This window comes from Anomaloglossus baeobatrachus, chromosome 6, assembly GCF_048569485.1.
Source record: "Anomaloglossus baeobatrachus isolate aAnoBae1 chromosome 6, aAnoBae1.hap1, whole genome shotgun sequence".
Taxonomy (NCBI): domain Eukaryota; kingdom Metazoa; phylum Chordata; class Amphibia; order Anura; family Aromobatidae; genus Anomaloglossus; species Anomaloglossus baeobatrachus.
Window position 1 is genome coordinate 119,167,426 of NC_134358.1, and position 18,418 is coordinate 119,185,843.

General features: G+C 44.5%; 1 protein-coding gene across 6 annotated transcripts in view; it reads right to left on the reverse strand.

The window, feature by feature from the left end:
• The window catches only part of NCOA2 (nuclear receptor coactivator 2), a 295,555-nt gene that overhangs the window by 77,353 nt on the left and 199,784 nt on the right, over positions 1 to 18,418 (reverse strand). For all 6 annotated transcript variants that reach the window (XM_075353202.1, XM_075353203.1, XM_075353207.1 and 3 more), the window contains 2 exons: positions 14,810 to 14,914; positions 7,309 to 7,481 (listed from right to left, as the gene is read on the reverse strand). In XM_075353202.1, coding sequence (XP_075209317.1) covers positions 7,309 to 7,481; positions 14,810 to 14,895 — 259 coding nt within the window. In that variant the 5' untranslated portion in view covers positions 14,896 to 14,914. The remainder of the gene's footprint in view (positions 1 to 7,308; positions 7,482 to 14,809; positions 14,915 to 18,418) is intronic.

The window sequence follows — 18,418 nt, forward strand, 5'->3', positions numbered from 1 at the left end:
TATATACATATGTGTGTGTATATATGTATGTAAGCATGTATATAGATAGAGATGTATGTATATATATATATATATATATATATATATATATATATATATATATATATATATATATATATATATAAATAAATAAATAAAACAAATTCACTGCCTATATATATAAATAAATATATATACATACACATATATATATATATATATATTATATATATAAATAAAGCAAACAAACACACACACACCAGAAAATAGGACAGGGTCTTTTCAGGGGATGTCATTTTTTTTCCCATGAAGAACGATCCACATTCATTCCTGAATGGAAAAAAAAGTCTCACATTTGTTCAAATTCTGGAACATCAACATAGCTCCCCAAACCCTGTGTGTAATGTGTGTGTATCTATATATCTGTCTATCTATACACAATCCAGCCTGTCTCCTCGTCCTTTACACTCCAGCAATTAAGAAACCTTTGGTCACGTAACGAAATTTCACAAAGGTCTTTAAAGTGAACTTGTCAGGTGCAATATGCAGCCAGAACCACGAGCAGTTCTGGGTGTATATTGCTAATCCCTGCCTAAATGGCCCTGTATACACTAGCATAGATAAAGAGATCTTTACAAAACGTATTTGTAAAGATCTTTTACCATATGCTAATGAGCGCAGGGACTAGTCCACTGGGCGTTAGTTCCTTGGGCAGTCGCCCCCATTAGCATGTTAGTGCAACCCTGTGGGTGTGCTATCATGCTAATGAATATGCAGTGTCACAGGAAGGATGATCTCACTCACTCCTCCACCGCCATCACGTCCGAAGGGGGATTTCGGCTCAGTGCGCATGACCCCGGAGTTTCGGTCGTGAGTACTACTTCAGTTTGAAGCCAGGACGCGTACACCCGGCCTCATGCGCACTGAGCCGAAATCCAGCATCAGGTGGCGGAGAGGTGAGTGAGATCATTCTGTGATGCTGCGTATTGATTAGCATGTGAGCACACCCACAGGCGCATACTAAGGCTATGTGTCCACGGTAGAATGTACCTGCGGATTTTTCTGCATGAAAATCCGCGACTTTCGCGGCAAATCCGCACCTTATTTTTGCCGCGGATTTGCCGCGGATTTTGATGCGGATTTTTTTTTTTTCCCCCCATTCTATACCCAAAATCTGCACCAAAATCCGCAACAATAATTGACATGCTGCAGATTTTTCCGGATCAAAATCCGCGGCAAATCCGCCGCGGAAAAATCCGCAGCATGGGCACAGCATTTCCAAAATGCCATTGAAATGGCTTGGAAGTGCCGCTGCTGCAGATTTTCAGAAAATCTGCGGTAAATCCGCGGCAAAATCCGCGGTAAATCCGCAGCGTGGGCACATAGCCTTACATGTATAATGGGGCCGACTATCAAGGGAACTAACACCCTAATGACTAGTCCCCTCGCTCATTAGCATACACTAAAAGATCTTCAGAAATACTTTTTCTAAAGATCTCTTTATCTATGCTAGTGTATACAGGGACGGATAGGCAGGGATTAGTAATATGCACCCAGAACTGCTCGTGGATCTGGGTGCATATGGGACCTGACAGGTTCCTTTTAAACATGAGGTAAGCTTGAGGTGTCCACCCTCCCCCTCGGGCTTACACATACATACACACACTGGGTGAAATACCTTTTGACCACATCACTAATTTTCAAAGTAAATAGATTACTAAAGGTGGTGTTGTCACATATTTCTCACTAGATATCAGTAACAACCCATCCAGTCCACACAGGCAAAGAAATCAAACCATAGATATCCATAAATTAAGCTAAGTTATGTGATAATGATGAGAAATGACACAGGGAAATAGTTTTGGACCACTTATTGAAATAAGCTATTGCGTAGTTAATGACAGCTTCAAAACACCTCCTGTATGGAGAAACTAGTCGCATGCAGCAGACTGGTCAATAAGTAGCAAAAATATCAGCAGCAGTTTGGTTTCAGATGAATTTAGGGGGGTCTGACACATTATGGATGCGAGGCCCGGCCTAAAACCCATACTGACGGTTCCATAGATCCACAATACGGGAGCACAGCTGCTCTCGGATCACACTCCTCTGAAACTGGTCTGCTCTAAATTTCCGAGGACATATTCTAAAGAAAAGACTGTTTACGGGAAACACACAAACAGTGAATGTAAAAGTGAAACCTAAAATGCAGAAGTGAAAAACATGAGAGAAAAAAGGGGGATCAAGACTCACAAGTACAGCCAACATAAGCGAAACCATCGCAAAGACAGGGAGGCTGAACGTAATGGATGAAAAAAATATCTGAAACTATATGTAAAACTGAAGATCGCTGTGTAATGCATCTAGCATTTTCCTAAGCAGCTTTGAGGAGGCTGCAGGGTCGTTATATTTTAGCAGGCAAAACCCACGGCCGTCAAAGGGGGCGTCTCATGATAAAACACCCAAACCTTGGTACACTGCAATATTAGATATGCGACAGTATGACAGAACAGGGGCTGATCTGCACCTGTGGCCCTGGATGGACACAAGCAGTCTAGAGGTCAATGCTGCTAACGTTCTACCCCTGGATCCCCCCTAGCAAAAATCAGCTGTTCGATGACCTCTGAGACAACCTAGGATCTGCCACCGAATATCACATCACAGCTGCATCTATTGTACATCTGTAAGCCCTGATGAGACTGATGTACTTACTTTAAAGATTAATGTCAGAAAGGCAGCATTAGGCATTTTAATATCTGGCAGGATACCCCCACAAACGGATTATACTGCCATTTTGACCTGCACTTTCACATTAAGGCTATGTGCCCACGTGTGTGCGCTCTGCACATCAGCGTATCGTCACTGCATGTGCGCTTCAGAGCACAGCTGAAAAGCTCCATTCTGAAGCTTCGGTGACTGCCGATTTCATGCGCTCTGGATGCAGCCCCTCCCATAGACAGAGCAGGGGCTGCATGAAAAGCGCACGAAAAAAGTGACGTCACTTCTTAGAACGCGGCGATTTGGCAGCAGCCGAAGCGCTGCGCTCTAATACGCCACGTGGGCATGGATAATGCATAATCTTCATAGATTGTGCTGGGGACGCAGGACGCATGCAGTTACGCTGCGGTGCAGATCGTAGAGTAACTGCATGTAAATACGCCACGTGGGCACATAGCTTAAAGGGAACCAGTCACGCTATTGACCTGCCGGTTAATAGGTTTCCAAACCTGCCCGGACAACGCACCTAGATCCCCCTGCTGGGAGGATATTAACTTTATTCCCCCTGGCAGCACTTGTGTTTCAGTCATAGGAGAGGTGCGGGTTCAGTCACCGCTCCTTGTATGGAGAGCAGCAGAAGTAACTGCACCTCCGCACTGATTAACAGCTGAGTCTAATGATGACTGCCTGTCAGAGCGGGGGGCAAGGTTACAGCCACCGCTCTCCATATACAGAGCGGTGACAGAACCCACACCGGCATCACCTCCATGACTGAAGCAAAAACACTGCCGGGAGGATTAAAGTTCTTTTTCTTCTGGTAGCGGTACTTTAAGTGCTGGGAAGGTTCGAAATGCTATTAACCCCAAATCTGCATGTTAATAGCTTTTTCCTCATGTGACAGGTTCCCTTTAAGTACAGCAGCCTCATCAGGTCTAAAGGCCCCTTTACACACTGAAACATCGCAAACGACATCGCTGTAACATCACCGGTTTTGTGACGTAATAGCGACCTCCCCAGCGACATTGCAGTGTGTGAAACACATCAGCGACCTGGCCCCTGCTGTGAGGTCGCTGATCACTACACATCTCTCAGGACCATTCTTTGGTCCTTTGTTTCCCGCTGTGCAGCATGATCGCTAGAAAGTCTCAGTGTGTAAAGGGGCCGTTACAGCGACTTCGTTAGCGACTTCCCTTTCAAAAAGCTGCTTTACAACGTCCCCAATGACTAGCTCGGTCGTTCTGCAGGTCCGTATCACTGCTGCGTCGTTGGCCAGGTTTGCCTGTTTGACAGCTCACCAGAGACTTTGTAGCGATCCCGGCCAGGTTGGGATCGCTTGTGGGATCGCTAGAAAGTCTCAGTGTGTAAAGGGGCCTTAAGAGATCTATTTAATAATTTACGTGATTTATATTGAAAAATTTGATCACAAATCCTTTGTAATGTTACAAAATATATTCTGAATTAGACAAAGCCGTATTCATTTACATTTTTCCTGCACTTAGCAGATTAATAAAATTAGACATCACATATAGATGAACATGAGCGCATGTCAGTCGATGTGACATGCACAGCAAATAAAAAGGGACTAAGTGGGAATATCCCGACACTTTATTAGCTTGGTTGAATGCGACCAAACAGCATGCGGTTTTTACTACAGTTTGTTGTCGTTTTGCATTGGGGCAATTGTCCTCGCCATTTTTACACGAGACACGTTATACCTGCAAAAACCGTGAATCCCATCACGAAACAAAAGCGGCAAATAGGGATAAGCCATGTAAGGTGAGGGGGGATTTGGTGAAATATTAAAGGCGATGGTGGTCAATTGGTGGTTGATAGACATGGACTGTCAGGATATGATGTACTGTATATTGCAGAGGATACATGCCAGGATTTATACAATGAATAAGGATTTGAAGATCCGAAACGCGTTTGTTGGTAAAGGATTTTCCTCTTATTACTGCGTTTTCCTGGTTTTATGGAATGGAAACCCTTTTTATATTTTTCAATAAATTTGGATTTTATGGAAACTAGTGCCGGATCCTTCCTCTTCCTATTTTATTTTTTCATCCCCATAGCCATGTAAAGGCTTGGATTTTGCAATCAGGTTGTACATTTGAATGACATAATTAATTTTCTCACATAATATACTGGAAAGCGGTAAAAAAAATTCCAAGTGCATTGAAATTGCAAAAAAAAAAGAGCAATTCCACAATAGTTGTTTTTTTTTTTTTAATTATTGAACATGTTCATTATTTGGTAAAATGAACCTGGCAATATGATTTTTCAAATCAGTACGAGTATGCAGATACCAATCATGTATAATTTGGAGGAGTTTTGGTTTTTTTGAAGTGGTGAAAAACAATTTTGAAATTTGTAGGAATTTTTTTTTTGCATTTGTCGCCATTTTCCGTGACCTGTAACGTTCTCTCACAGCCCCAGATGCCGAAAAATCAGGATTTATTGTTTTGTGCCCTGAGCTGAATTTGTTACGGATACCGTTTTGGACTGGATACGATGTCTTATTGAATTTTGAATATTATTGAATACACCTCTTATTGAATTTTTTTGTACTGTTGCGGTGGCCAAAAAGAACGGAATTCTGCCGCTTTGCTATCTTTTCTCGTTACGCTGTTTACCGATTGCATTAATTATTTTTGGATTTTGCTAGATCGGAATTTTACGAATGCAGCGATATCAATTATGATTTAACAGGTTAACAGATGTGGGCGACTCTCCGATCCCCGGCGGCTGATTAAATCAGTCAACGTGTGGGGGAAAAATGTGTCTCCAGTGAACAAAGATGGCAATTGGTGCTTGTAAGGTTCTATGGAGGTACAAGGAGCTAGAGGCCGACAAAGACAGCAAGATCTCCTTAATGCACCAAAAACTGAGGTCAAAAGACAGTATGAAAAGAAAAAACAAAAAAAAGTCCCATCCTTATTAGTTTTTTCTCACTTGTCATCGGTCTACAACCTGTTTTTTAGTTAGCATCTATTAACCATTTACAGTTTCCCATGTTACAGAACAGCAAAGTATCCATAAACAATCAATGCTTTACTGTCTCTCCATTTGACATTTTTTTCCTCACACTTGAATGAATGAGTCTCATCGCATGCTGCAATTTGTTTCTCAAGATGAAAACCATATATCATCGCTGCCTCATTAAATAGCATTGGTTCGAGTGCAATACCTTTTTTTTTTTTTTAATCGGTTTGCAATCATCCGATTTATACGGTAGTGTGTGTGAGCCCTAAGGGCAATCTCATTAAAATGTACAAATGAATAAGTAGTAGAGATGAGGAACAGAAGTTATCTGGTTACACCTAGTATTGGAACTATAATGAAAGAAGGCTCCTGCCATACCAGCTCTGCCTTTCCGCTTCTGCTCTGGGTACAACTAAAGCCCGACTGCTATAGCCGAGCACTGGGGCTCATCGGTCTGCTCGCGGCTACATCGACACACCAATAAAACCACCAATATAGTTCCTAAAAAGATTACCACCTACCCTATTACTTCTAAACAGCAAATCTGAAGTCAAGATTTCTCCCGTGCCTCCCCCATACTCTGGAACGCTCTACCCTAGCATATAAGACTCTCTCCTACCGTGGAAAGCTTCAAGAGGAACCTGAAGACTCACATCTTCCAACAAGCCTACAACCTACAATAACCCATAGTCCAGTACACCACTGCGCAACCAGCTCTGTCCTCACCTATTGTACCATCACCCATTCCCTGTAGACTGTGAGCCCTCGCGGGCAGTGTCCTCTCTACTCCTATACCTGTCCGTTTTGTACTGTTAGGCTATGTGCCCAAGCTGCGGATTTACCGCGGATTTGCCGGAGCACTTCCAAGCCATTTCAATGGCATTTTGGAAATGCTGTGTCCATGCTGCGGATTTTTCCGCTGCGGATTTGCCGCGGATTTTGATCCGGAAAAATCTGCAGCATGTCAATTGTTTGGTGCAGATTTGGTGCGGATTTTTGGTTTTGAATGGGGAAAAAAAAAAAATCCGCATCAAAATCCGCGGCAAATCCGCGGGTGCGGATTTGCCGCGAAAGTCGCGGATTTTCAGGCAGAAAAATCCGCAGGTACATTCTAGCGTGGACACATAGCCTTAATGATTGTTTTACTAGTTTTTATGTATACCCTTTTCACTTGTAAAGCGCCATGGAATAAATGGCGCTATAATAAATTATAAATAAAAATCTGCAATAAGCAGAAATGAACAGATATGCCATTCAGGGTGCTAGGAAAGTTGGATTGAAACCACTTTAGACGCGGGTAATTTTTTTTTTCTACAGATTTTTCTCTTTAATTGTTCTTCTGCGGTACCTGAGTAGTCAAGGGATGGTTTGTCTTCTAAGTCTTACATATATTACTGTGGCTTAGCGAGCAGTATGCAGAGTTCCAGCCTAATATGATGCTCAAAGATTAAAAATCTTGCATAATGTTTTACACGTCATACTAAATGGAGAAGATATAATAGGACTGGGAAAGCTGGTTATACTGGTACGGAGTGCAGAGCGAATGTTCCAACTGGCAATGCACCGTTCCAGAATCCGGCTCCAGAGGCCTCGCACAGGTGCCCATTGCGTCACTCTTCTCAAATGTCTTACCTTGCTCTTTGATCTGCCGAATCTGCTTCACAGTTTCCTTCAAAATTGCACATTTATCGGGTTTAAAGTTGAAGTTGTCGATATCATTGAAATTTGCGAAAATCAGCTCTGCCAATTCCTCAATGTATCTGTTCTCCTGCTCTCGATTTCGCTTCTCAGTGCTCCTCTTGGGGCTGCAAAATACATTGAAAAGGAAAGAATGAATGAACGCCACAGGTACTTGGGAAATTCCTCAGCTAAACACGGCACGGTACACATCACGCAGGATCCGATGTGTAACACACAACAATAGCTTCTTATTTTTGTAAAAGGACACTATGTTCCTTACACTTCAGTGATGGGTGTGACAGAACGAGTACTCCAGTGTAATACCACGGCGGTGAATATGAGTACAGTACCCATCAACTCTCCAAAAATGTCCGCTATTGTAAATAAATACCATGAAATAATTCTGGGACGCTTCTCAGAAGTCTACAGTGTGCCATTCCTCTACTACTCCTCCTGGAAATATTCTGACTACACGGACACCTGTGCGATTCCATTCCTCTGACCAAAGAAGCGTTGCACTAGATATAGTGTGACCCCGTCTAAATAGTTCTGATAGTGGCGAGACATGTCAGTCAGCGGAAATAAAGTTTTATAATAGCTATACACAAAACCGCGCCCTCCATGACAGCCGCTGCCAAACTGATATGGTGGCGAATTATATACTAGACAACAAAAGGATCAGCAAGCGGAAATCAGACAGAAGGATATTTCTCTGCCCCCACAGCACCCAGTGGGGTAGTGAGGCGGACCCTCTACACATTAGATTGTCGCCCAATCCTGCAGATATAGGGGCTGCAGCAGATTTTAGTCTAATGTGTATGGGAGGCTTTATATATTAATATACTGAAGATGTCAAACCCAATTTGGAAAACTAGTTAAGGCCCTGTGCGCACTTGCCGTTTTTTGCCGCGGATTTCCTGCGGTTTTGCTGCATGTTTCGCTGCACGTTATGTTCATAACATCTCTGCAGTGATTCACCAGCTAAACCTATTGACTGCCATGTAATCGTGAAATCCCGCAGGGAATAACGCAGGCAGCAAATTCTGTGCGGTTCATTGCGTTTTCCTGCGTTATTCCCTGCGGTATTTCGCGGTTTCGGGACATAATGTTCATCGCTGCCTGCGGTTTGCAGGGAAGTGATGTCATTATGACAGGAAGAGGAAGCGGAGCAGGGAGTAAACACACACACACAGACATATAGAATACACATACAAATCAAACGGACATATAGAAAAAAAAAACCACGTGGGCTCCGCCGTATTTTTACCGTCCAGCCAGGTAAGCACACAGCGGCGGCCCGGTATTCTCAGGCTGAGGAGGGCGAGGGCCAGGGTTAATGCCCCCCCCCCTCTCGCAGCCGAGAATATCAGCCGCAGCTGCCCCGGGACTGTCGCATCCATTATGCGGCAGACCCGGAGTGTCGTGGCTCTTCCTGTTGCTGTGATGCGGTGGCAATCAGGGTAATATAAGGAGTTAATGACAGCGGATCGCCGCCACTAAGTCCAGGCTTGATCATGACAGCGTCTATGTGACAGCTTACATGATCAACCCGTAAGTAAAGTGAATAAGCACACACCGAAAAATCCTTTATTTTAAATAAAACACAAAAAAGCCCATGTTTCACCCCTTTATTAATCCCCCCAAAACACACAGCTGAGGCGTAATCCACGTCCTGCGACGCTTGCATACAGCTGCGACTGACACACAGCGCTGAATGCAGCCTCGCAACGAGACAGCAGAGGCAACCACAGGTCATTTCCCACAGCCGGTAATGTGAACACACCGCTCGAGAGAAATGCAGCATGTGCTCACAGGGACTCTATCTATCCCTCTATCTATTCTTCTATCTGTCTATCTACTATCTATCTCAGAAGGAAATGACTTTTTTTTTTTCCATGTGCTTTATTGCATTGAATGCATTAAAACACATGTAATAACCCACACGCGGCAATACCGCGAACAATACCGCGGTAAAACCGCGGTAAACCACATGCGGTTTTCGGGTGCGGTTTGCAGAGTTTTTTTACAGCGGGTGCGGTAATCTTTCAGATTCTGTGGAATTTTCTTAAGAAAATTCCGTTTTCCAGTGCGCACAGGGCCTAAGAACAAATGTCCAGATGCAGAAGGTTTGGTGCAACTAAACCTTTATCTATGAGAACTGAACATTCAGAGTATACAGGAATTATATGTATGTATGGATGCATCAGAAGAGCTTATAAATAGATCTCACATTGTTTATGTCATGGTATTAATCATTTATTACTTTTATAGCATGCAAGGGATAAAACTTCTTGTGATCCGACTCCAGATGTCAGATATGAGCAGACTGCGCTTCCAGTCCATTATCAGAACAACACAACTACCGTGAAGAGGTGGACAAAATGCCAAAGAACTATCAACACAAAGCTTCTGGAAACCACACTACTTGACAGGGAACACAGATCTTCTGGGTGATCTACTGCAGCCGACTAGAAAAGATAAAGTTTCCTATTTAGAATCTGTTTCCCTAAAAAACTGGATCTTTTGCTAAAAAAAGGACAATGAAGAGACAGGCGGTCTAAAGGCCCCCATTACACTAAACAGATGTCAGCTGGACCCTCCGATATCAATAGGATTAACCAACAGTCTAATGTGTATGGGGGCACCGACTACTGATAGTCGGGGAAGGAGGCGGGAAATGTTGACAACGCATTTCGGACTGCCAAACATATTCTGCCAGAAATAAGCTGCCGGCCGATGTGTCAGTCTGCAGATTCCTCATAGGGAACACAGGAACAAAGGCCAAACTAGTGCGGCAAAGTCAGCTGAGACGTCTATCGGCCTAACTAGTGCTCCGATGTACGGCAATGTCAGCTGAGACGTCTATCGGCCTAACTAGTGCTCCGATGTATGGCAATGTCAGCTGAGACGGCTGTCGGTGAAACTAGTGCTCCGGCAATGTCAGCTGAGATGGCTGTCGGTGAAACTAGTGCTCCGGCAATGTCAGCTGAGATGGCTGTCGGCCAAACTAGTGCTCTGGTGTACGGCAATGTCAGCTGAGATGGCTGTCGGTGAAACTAGTGCTCCGGTGTACAGCAATGTCAGCTGAGGCGGCTGTCGGCCAAACTAGTGCTCCGGTGTACGGCAATGTCAGCTGAGGCGGCTGTCAGCCAATCTAGTGCTCTGGTGTACGGCAATGTCAGCTGAGGCGGCTGTCAGCCAAACTAGTGCTCCGGTGTACAGCAATGTCAGCTGAGGCGGCTGTCAGCCAAACTAGTGCTCCGGTGTACGACAATGTCAGCTGAGACGGCTGTCGGCCAAACTAGTGCTCCGGTGTACGGCAATGTCAGCTGAGGCGGCTGTCGGACAAACTAGTGCTCCGGTGTACGGCAATGTCAGCTGAGATGGCTGTCGGCTAAACAAGTGCTCTGGTGTACGGCAATGTCAGCTGAGACGGCAGTCGGACAAACTGTCGGCTGAAGCATCGTTCAACCGGTAGCCAACTAATGTGTTCGGCCATCCTAATGGTGCGCTCACCATAAGAACACTCGTTAAACGCTAATCTTTCTGTATAACTTGGCTAACAATTACCGATGCATGAGCAAAATGTTGGTCAGGTGAAATGATCCTTTCTGCTGCACAAAAGATCAATGTTCTCGGTGGTGCATCGATCAATGTTCTCTGCCAAGAACCATGGCAGCCTATCTGCAGTGGATAATTTATTGCAGACCGCTCAGTGTGCATCGTTTATTGTGGTCCACCTGTGTAAAGTCTATTAATTGACCACTGCTAGGTAAGTTTATGGATCGCCGGTCGTTTAGTGCAACCAGTCAGTCCATGTAAACAGACCCTACTGTCTAACCACATACATGACGAGATCACTATTGATTTTTGGTGCCTACAGTGGAAAATAGCCACCTAATAGTGCCTGTACCAACCAAGTGATGCACACCTACACAGCACCCAGTCTGCAATTATATAGCAAGTGGCACCACAGGGTTAAACTGGAGAACAGTGACTGCAAAGTAAATGCAAGGTTGTTTAATTTCTAAAAGTCATCCTTAGAATAGTCCATACATATGAGATCATTATTAATTATATATTTTATTAATTATTAAACATATGGGATTTATGTTAATTAAATATATCTATCCAATATTATATCTATATTATAAAAATGACCATGTGACCGTCCTATTAAAAATGGAAATGCCGGTTATTGGTAAAATTTGTATCAAACTTTACTTGGAACACAACAAAATACCTTAAAGTGATGACTAGGGCATGTAAAGGATTCGCACTGCCTACTTCCATAGGGTCATGTGGCAATATGCCTTATCTGCACAGGCTTAATAGGAATGTGAGAAATAATGAGACTCTGTGAGGGAATTAACACCCTGTAACACCACATGCTGGTTTTCAGCGACAAAACAATAATTCTAGTCTTCAGTTCAGAGCAAAACATGAATCTCAATCACACAAGACAGTCACAAGAATCCATTAGTCACAGGCCCCGTCCCCCTCCGACACCCCTTATAAATCCTGCGTACATACGTGTGTACGTCTGTGTGCATGTACAATATGGAGAGGCTTACATCATCCCTATACAATGTCATCACAAAAACGTCCAACAGAAATAATCAGAAACTCCTGAGCATCACGGCAGCTTCCACAGACTATGCCACAAGAATAGGGCGCCAATACATCTCACATCAATGGCTGCCCCGTCCATATACACCAGATCATCAGGGGGATCAGATAACCAGAATCTAATATGTGGGTTTTAGTCAATGGGTAAAATTACAAAGTGCTTAGAAAAACCAGTCGCTTTGCAATTTAACCCCTTCACGACATATGACATTTACATCAGATGTCGTGTCCCTTGCGTGCACGCCAATCCCGCATCTTTCCCGACACATGACGGCTGATCAGCCATGAGCCTCTAACAGTCGGGGGTGGATACGAGATTTGCCCGCAGCTGTTAACTAGTTAAATCGCGCTGTCAATCTCTGAGGATTTAACACTCGCCGGGGGAGAGCAGGTCATTCCCCGCTCACATGACGTGACCGCAAGGCATCGATGGGTTGTCATTACAGCCGACGGTCAGCTGATGACACTTGGGTCTTGGGTCTGCCATCACGATCCTCCTGTGAACGCCGTCTACTAGAGACATTCAGAGGAGATTGTGATTTCAGCTGTACACAGAGGGGCTGATGTCTTGCTCTGTACAGCACAAACAATTGCAGCTTCAAATCACTTAAGAGGAATAGTAAAAACCGTAAAATGTAGAAAAAAAACCCCACAAAGTTCAAATCACCCACCTTTTGCTCATTGAAAATAAAAGAATGATAATTAAAAATAAAGAATAATAATTTAAAACATAAAAAAAAATAAATAAAATGTTGTGGAAGGGTTTAAAAAAAAAAAAAAAGAAGGCCTGAAGGGGTTAAAAAGCCCTCTCTGTTATCAAGAAAACCACAATTTTAAAATGTTATAGTTCATTGTAGCCAAGATTTACAGCCACCTCCAAGGTGGCCAGTGTCCTTGGCAAGGGTTGCTGCTTACAAGAAGTTTGCTGTACAGCATGCAGGCTCTGAAGCTGATCATATCGCAGGATCCTGTAGGCTTCAGATCCCCCGCACTCTTCCCCCGGCCCACCACACTCTTCCCCCGGCCCCCCACACTCTTCCCCGGCCCCCCACACTCTTCCCCCGGCCCCCCACACTCTTCCCCCGGCCCCCCACACTCCTCCCCCGGCCCCCCACACTCCTCCCCCGGCCCCCCACACTCCTCCCCCGGCCCCCCACACTCCTCCAATTCTGCAGAAACAAGGCTGACTTTATTAGCTTGGGAGGGCACACATTGAAGGCCAGCACCTCATCCATGCTGGCAGCCCGACCTGACAGTCTTTAACAGTGCATTGCCCCATGGCAAGCAGGACAGTAAAGGCTGGTAATGAGTGCACTCCTGTTGAAAAGAACTTGACATAACCCATTTGATCTGTTTTAAGCTGCAGTCAGACGACCATAGAAACTCTCATGCAAGAGGATCTGGCTGATTATGCTAACGACACTCTGATGAACTGCTGATCAGAGTTTGATTGTCCAATTGTCTCGGATGAGAGAATCAGAGCAAATTGTTAGGAGAAGAAGGAGAACAGAAGTTCTCCATCTTCTCCATTCTATAAGTCCGCAGGAATCGACCATCCGATGATTTCCATGCACCCATACACTTGAATGGGTGCTCGTTGTCCGACTTATGCTGCTAATTGCAGCCTGCTGCGATTTTGTTCTTTTGCCAAATCAGCATAAGAAAAAATACGCTCATCGGCACTGCCCCATAGTATAACATTGGTCTGGGAGCTGTCCGATAAAACAGCGGACAGCCCTCGGCTGTGTCATACACTTGCATGAGTGCAGCCTTACAGTATGTCTGCTGGCAAAGAATGGAAGTTAAAAACCTGTCCTGTCCTAGGCATTCTTCCACCATAGAGACACATTGCCATTTTTTTCAGTGAGCCTCTGCATTGGAAAGTTCAGTTTGTCCTTTTCTATACAGTTACATAAACGATACACAGACACATACCTGCCAGATGGCGACCAAAAGAACACACTTGTGGTGAAGGCTGGCATATGGGAAAGTCAAATCTATATGCCAGGAGCTTTTCCCAGCGGATACTTTCAGCAGGACATTACAGCTCTGCCTTATTATGAGCCTTATTCCACTTTAAGTGTATGTTCACAGAGAGGTGGTGTTAGTGTCATAAATACCCGGCGCCTCCTCTTTTGGCCATATTCGTCCCCCTTCTGAAGCCTGTGTGCATGGCGCGTCCTACGTCATACACACTCGCCGGTCTCGCGCAGGCGCACTACGATACTTCGATCTGCCCTGAGCGCAGGACCTCAATGCCGGCGAGTGTGGATGACATAGAACGCATCATGCATCCCGACTTCAGAAGAGGATGACAAAGATGGCCGAAAGAGGAGGCGCCGACACCTGAGAACGAAGACGCCTATATGACCCAACTTCACCGCAGCGACCGTTTAGGTGAGTATTATAAAGTGATTTTTGCGTTCTACACAGCGGCCTGGGCTCTTATATACAGCATGCTTGAATGCTATATATAAAAGCCTACTGGTGATAAACGCAGCTTATAGGCCCCAAATCTGCTGACAGGTTCCCTTTAAGTTCACAGAAGAAAGAATCCTGTCATCCTGATGCCTAGAAACCTTAGAAATCTTTCTGTCCTACTAGGTTGTGTGCAGAATTGTGTCTTTGGATTAGTCGTGCAGAATTTTGATTGTTAGTGTACGTTCACACAAAGATGCTCCCTCACAACCTGTCCCATTGTGTGCAATTGGAAATTCACATCTCCACTGTTGGTGGCCGCAGCTTATAGGCCCCAAAACTGGTGACAAGTTCCCTTTAAGTAAAAAAAACGTTTAGTTGCCCTACTATAGTACAACACAATTACCTTGGGCCGAGCTGATCTGGACTTTCTTTCCTCTTCCGCTGCTCCACCCTGGAAGGGTCCGAGGGATTATCTCCTATTCCACTCATCTTTTGCACATATCAGCAACTAAAGAAAAAAAAAAAAGGAGTGATGATCAGCAGAGAGATCGACATGTGCTGCCAAGCGATAAAACACTGCTCACTTTCCTCCTTCTAGTGTGTACACAAAGGTGTCCTGTACATAATGACTTTGCATACAAAATAAGATAAATAAGGAATTGCAGAAAAAGCATTGTGTTATCAGAAATGTTTCCTGTACTGGCCACACGCTTCTGGTGATGTCAGCACAAGCGTATGGACCAGCTCCCCTGACTGCACACTGCTGGTTTTGGCAGTCTGTGATCTGTCAGCACACAGCGTAACAGGCTGTCATTAAACAATCTGACTGCTGACAGGCCTACAAAGGCAGCAGTGGGTTTGTGAGATTCCTAGGAGCCCTGCAGCTTATAATCTGTCCACTCCGGAGGCTAAAGGAAGCTTTTGATAACATCATATTAGGGATTAGAGAGGCTATGCTGTTTTGCATCACATTCTTAAAAGTTTGTTTGAAAGTGACGTTATAAAACGTCAGAAGGATTGTAAGCTTTTAAATGGGAACCAGACTGCTCGAAAAGAGGAAGATCCGATGCGTCAGTCCTGAGGAATCCAGTGTAGAAGCCACAGGCAAATCAGGCTGGAAGTCCTTCACCTGAGTGCATTGATTGATATGTCCTCCGTGAGCTTCCAACCTGATTTTCATATGGGTCCCATGCTAGATTTCACATTGGATCTCGGTTAAAAAAATGTATCATGTGGCTTTAAAGGGAAGAAGCACCTTTATAGAGGGTGTCCAGTATAAGGCTATGTGCGCACGTTGCGTACAGTCACTGCAGAAATTTCTGCAGCGATCTGAAGAGGACATGTGCGCTTTAAATCGCTGCAGAAATGTCCGTAGTGAAGCCGATTCTATGCGCTCTGCCTGCAGCCCCTCCCATAGACAGAGCAGGAGCTGCCGGCAAAGCGCATGGAAGAAGTGACATGTCACTTCTTTTTGCGCAGCGCTTCGGCAGTAGCCGAAGCGCTGCGCTCTAAAACGCCACGTGCGCACGGCCCCTGCACAATCTCCATAGACTGTGCAGGGGACGCAGGACGCATGCAGTTACGCTGCGCTACAAAGCGCAGCGTAACTGCATGTATTTACGCAACGTGTGCACATAGCCTAAGAGTCTGCAGTCACTACGTGACAGTATACGATGCGCACACAGTCATAATCCCCTCGTATTCCCCATGCGGGAGAGCTTTCACGTGATTTACATGCCTGCAGTCACATGCCCACTAGACTTTACTCTGCTAGAACATCAAGTAGTCTGACAGGAGTCTAGTCGTAATGTGATCGCAAGTATGCAAATCATATAAATGTGATCACGTGACCACCTACCCACAAAGGGAATTGAAGGGAAATGGTGTGCATATCACACACGCACTACAGGGAGTGACTGCCGACTTTTCTGAGCGGTATGGCTTTAAAAAGTTGTTCAGTGTAATACTTCCTCCATATGTAAAAAATGTCTGACAGGTTCTCTTTAAAGGCCCCCATACACAGACTAATGTTGTCCGAATGGGTCTATATCATGTGATGTGGCCGACGGTCTAAAGTTAATAGGGGCACTGGCCAACTGATCAGGAAGATGTTGATTGGCAGGTCTGATTTCGGACTGCTGATAAATGCTGTTCCCCGGACATAGGCCACCAGTAGACATGTCAGCCTGCAGCTTCTTATCAGCTGAACAAGCGTGCCTGTGCATGGGAGAGTTCACTGAGATAGCTGATGGCCAAACGATTGGCTGCAGCATCATTCAGCCAACAGCCATCTAATATGTCAGCCCAGCATTAGATATAGAAATATTTGTCACCACAATGATGTGACACATAGTATTGACCCCCAGTCCTATTCACTTCACGAGGGCTGATAAAAAAAGATGAAGGAAAAAAATAAAGTGTTTTCCTTCCAGATCCAATCTAAAACATTAAAAAAAAAAAACCTCTCACAGTCCTGTATTTTACTGTACTTCCTTATGGCTCCGTTCCTTTTTTATTTTAAACACACAATTTATACGGTATACAGAACCAAGAGTGGGACCGGTAGAATAAGGGACCAGGTATCAAAATGGGCCTCCTGCTAGGAATCAAAGAGGTCAGGATGTAGCAAGAACCTTCCAGGGGTCTCAGAGGCTTCTGTATGTATTCAATGCATCCACATTATTAGATGAGATTAGCCTTATAAACCGAATCCAATTTCTCCATGCTGCTGTAAATTCGCATAGGTGTCGTGCAACAATAGGGTAAAAAAAGCAACAGAAAGAGAAGTAATGTGGAGGTTGCATAGAGGTCAGGGCTTCGTCAGCACAAAATACCTGCTGCTCACCGAGAGAAGCACAGGAGATAACCCCGCACTACACTACGGCGTTATCAGCCTGCATGAGACGCTATGTGTGCACGCTGCATTTTTGTGGTGACCACAAAGGTGCACGTTTTTAGCACCAAAAAACGCACCCAAAAAACGCATGTATTTTGCCGCGTTTATACCCAATGCGTTTTTTTTTAGTCAAATCTATTGATAGATAGAAAGAATAGATAGAAAGAACATATAGAATAGATAATAATAAAGAACACATAGAACAAAATAACAGAATTGAGAGAGCGAGAGAGAAACAGAGAGAGCGAGAGAGAGATAGCTTGGCCAGCTGTTTTTTTTAGTTTTGAAAAATAGAGGGGGTCCCACGCTTTTTTTTTTACAAAAAATGTTTGATTAAAAAAAAAAATATGACATGGGGTCCCCCCATGTTTTCTAAAGCTAGCCAAGATACAACAGGCCACTGGGGGTGGATATTATTAGGGTGGGAAGGGCCATGGTTATTTAGCCCTTTACAGCCTAACAATAGCAGCCCGCAGCCACCTCAAAAGTGGCACATCCATTAGTTGCACCAATTCTGGCGCTTTACGCGGCTCTTCCCATTGCCATGGTGCGGTGACAATCGGGGTTATAAGCAGTTAATCGCAGCCCACAGCTGCCACTAAGCCATAGATTAGTAATAGGAGGAGTCTATGGAATCCCTCATCACTAATCTATAAGTAAATAAACACAAACACCCAAAAAAGCATTTATTTGAAATAAAAAAAACACCCTCTTTCTCCACTTTATTAACCCCAAAAGCACCCCTGCAGGTCTGACGTAATCCACATGAGGTCCCACAACACTTCCAGCACTGCTACATCTGTGCTCACAGAGGAGCGCCATAGAACATGATTGCCCCCGCTGTGAGCTCCACGGAGTGACTGAAGTAAGCTGCACGATCAGCGGTAACGTCACTGTTCTATGGCGCTTGCTATGAGTTTCAGATGTAGCAGTGGTGGAAGCGTCGTGAGAACTCGTATGGATTACGTCAGACCTGCAGGGGTGGTTTTTTTGGTTAATAAAGCAGTGAAAGAGTGCTTTTTGTCTTTTATTTCAAATAAAGGATTATTTTGGTGTTTGTGTTTATTTACTTTCACTAACAGATTAGTGATGCGGGTGTCTCAGACGCCTGTCATT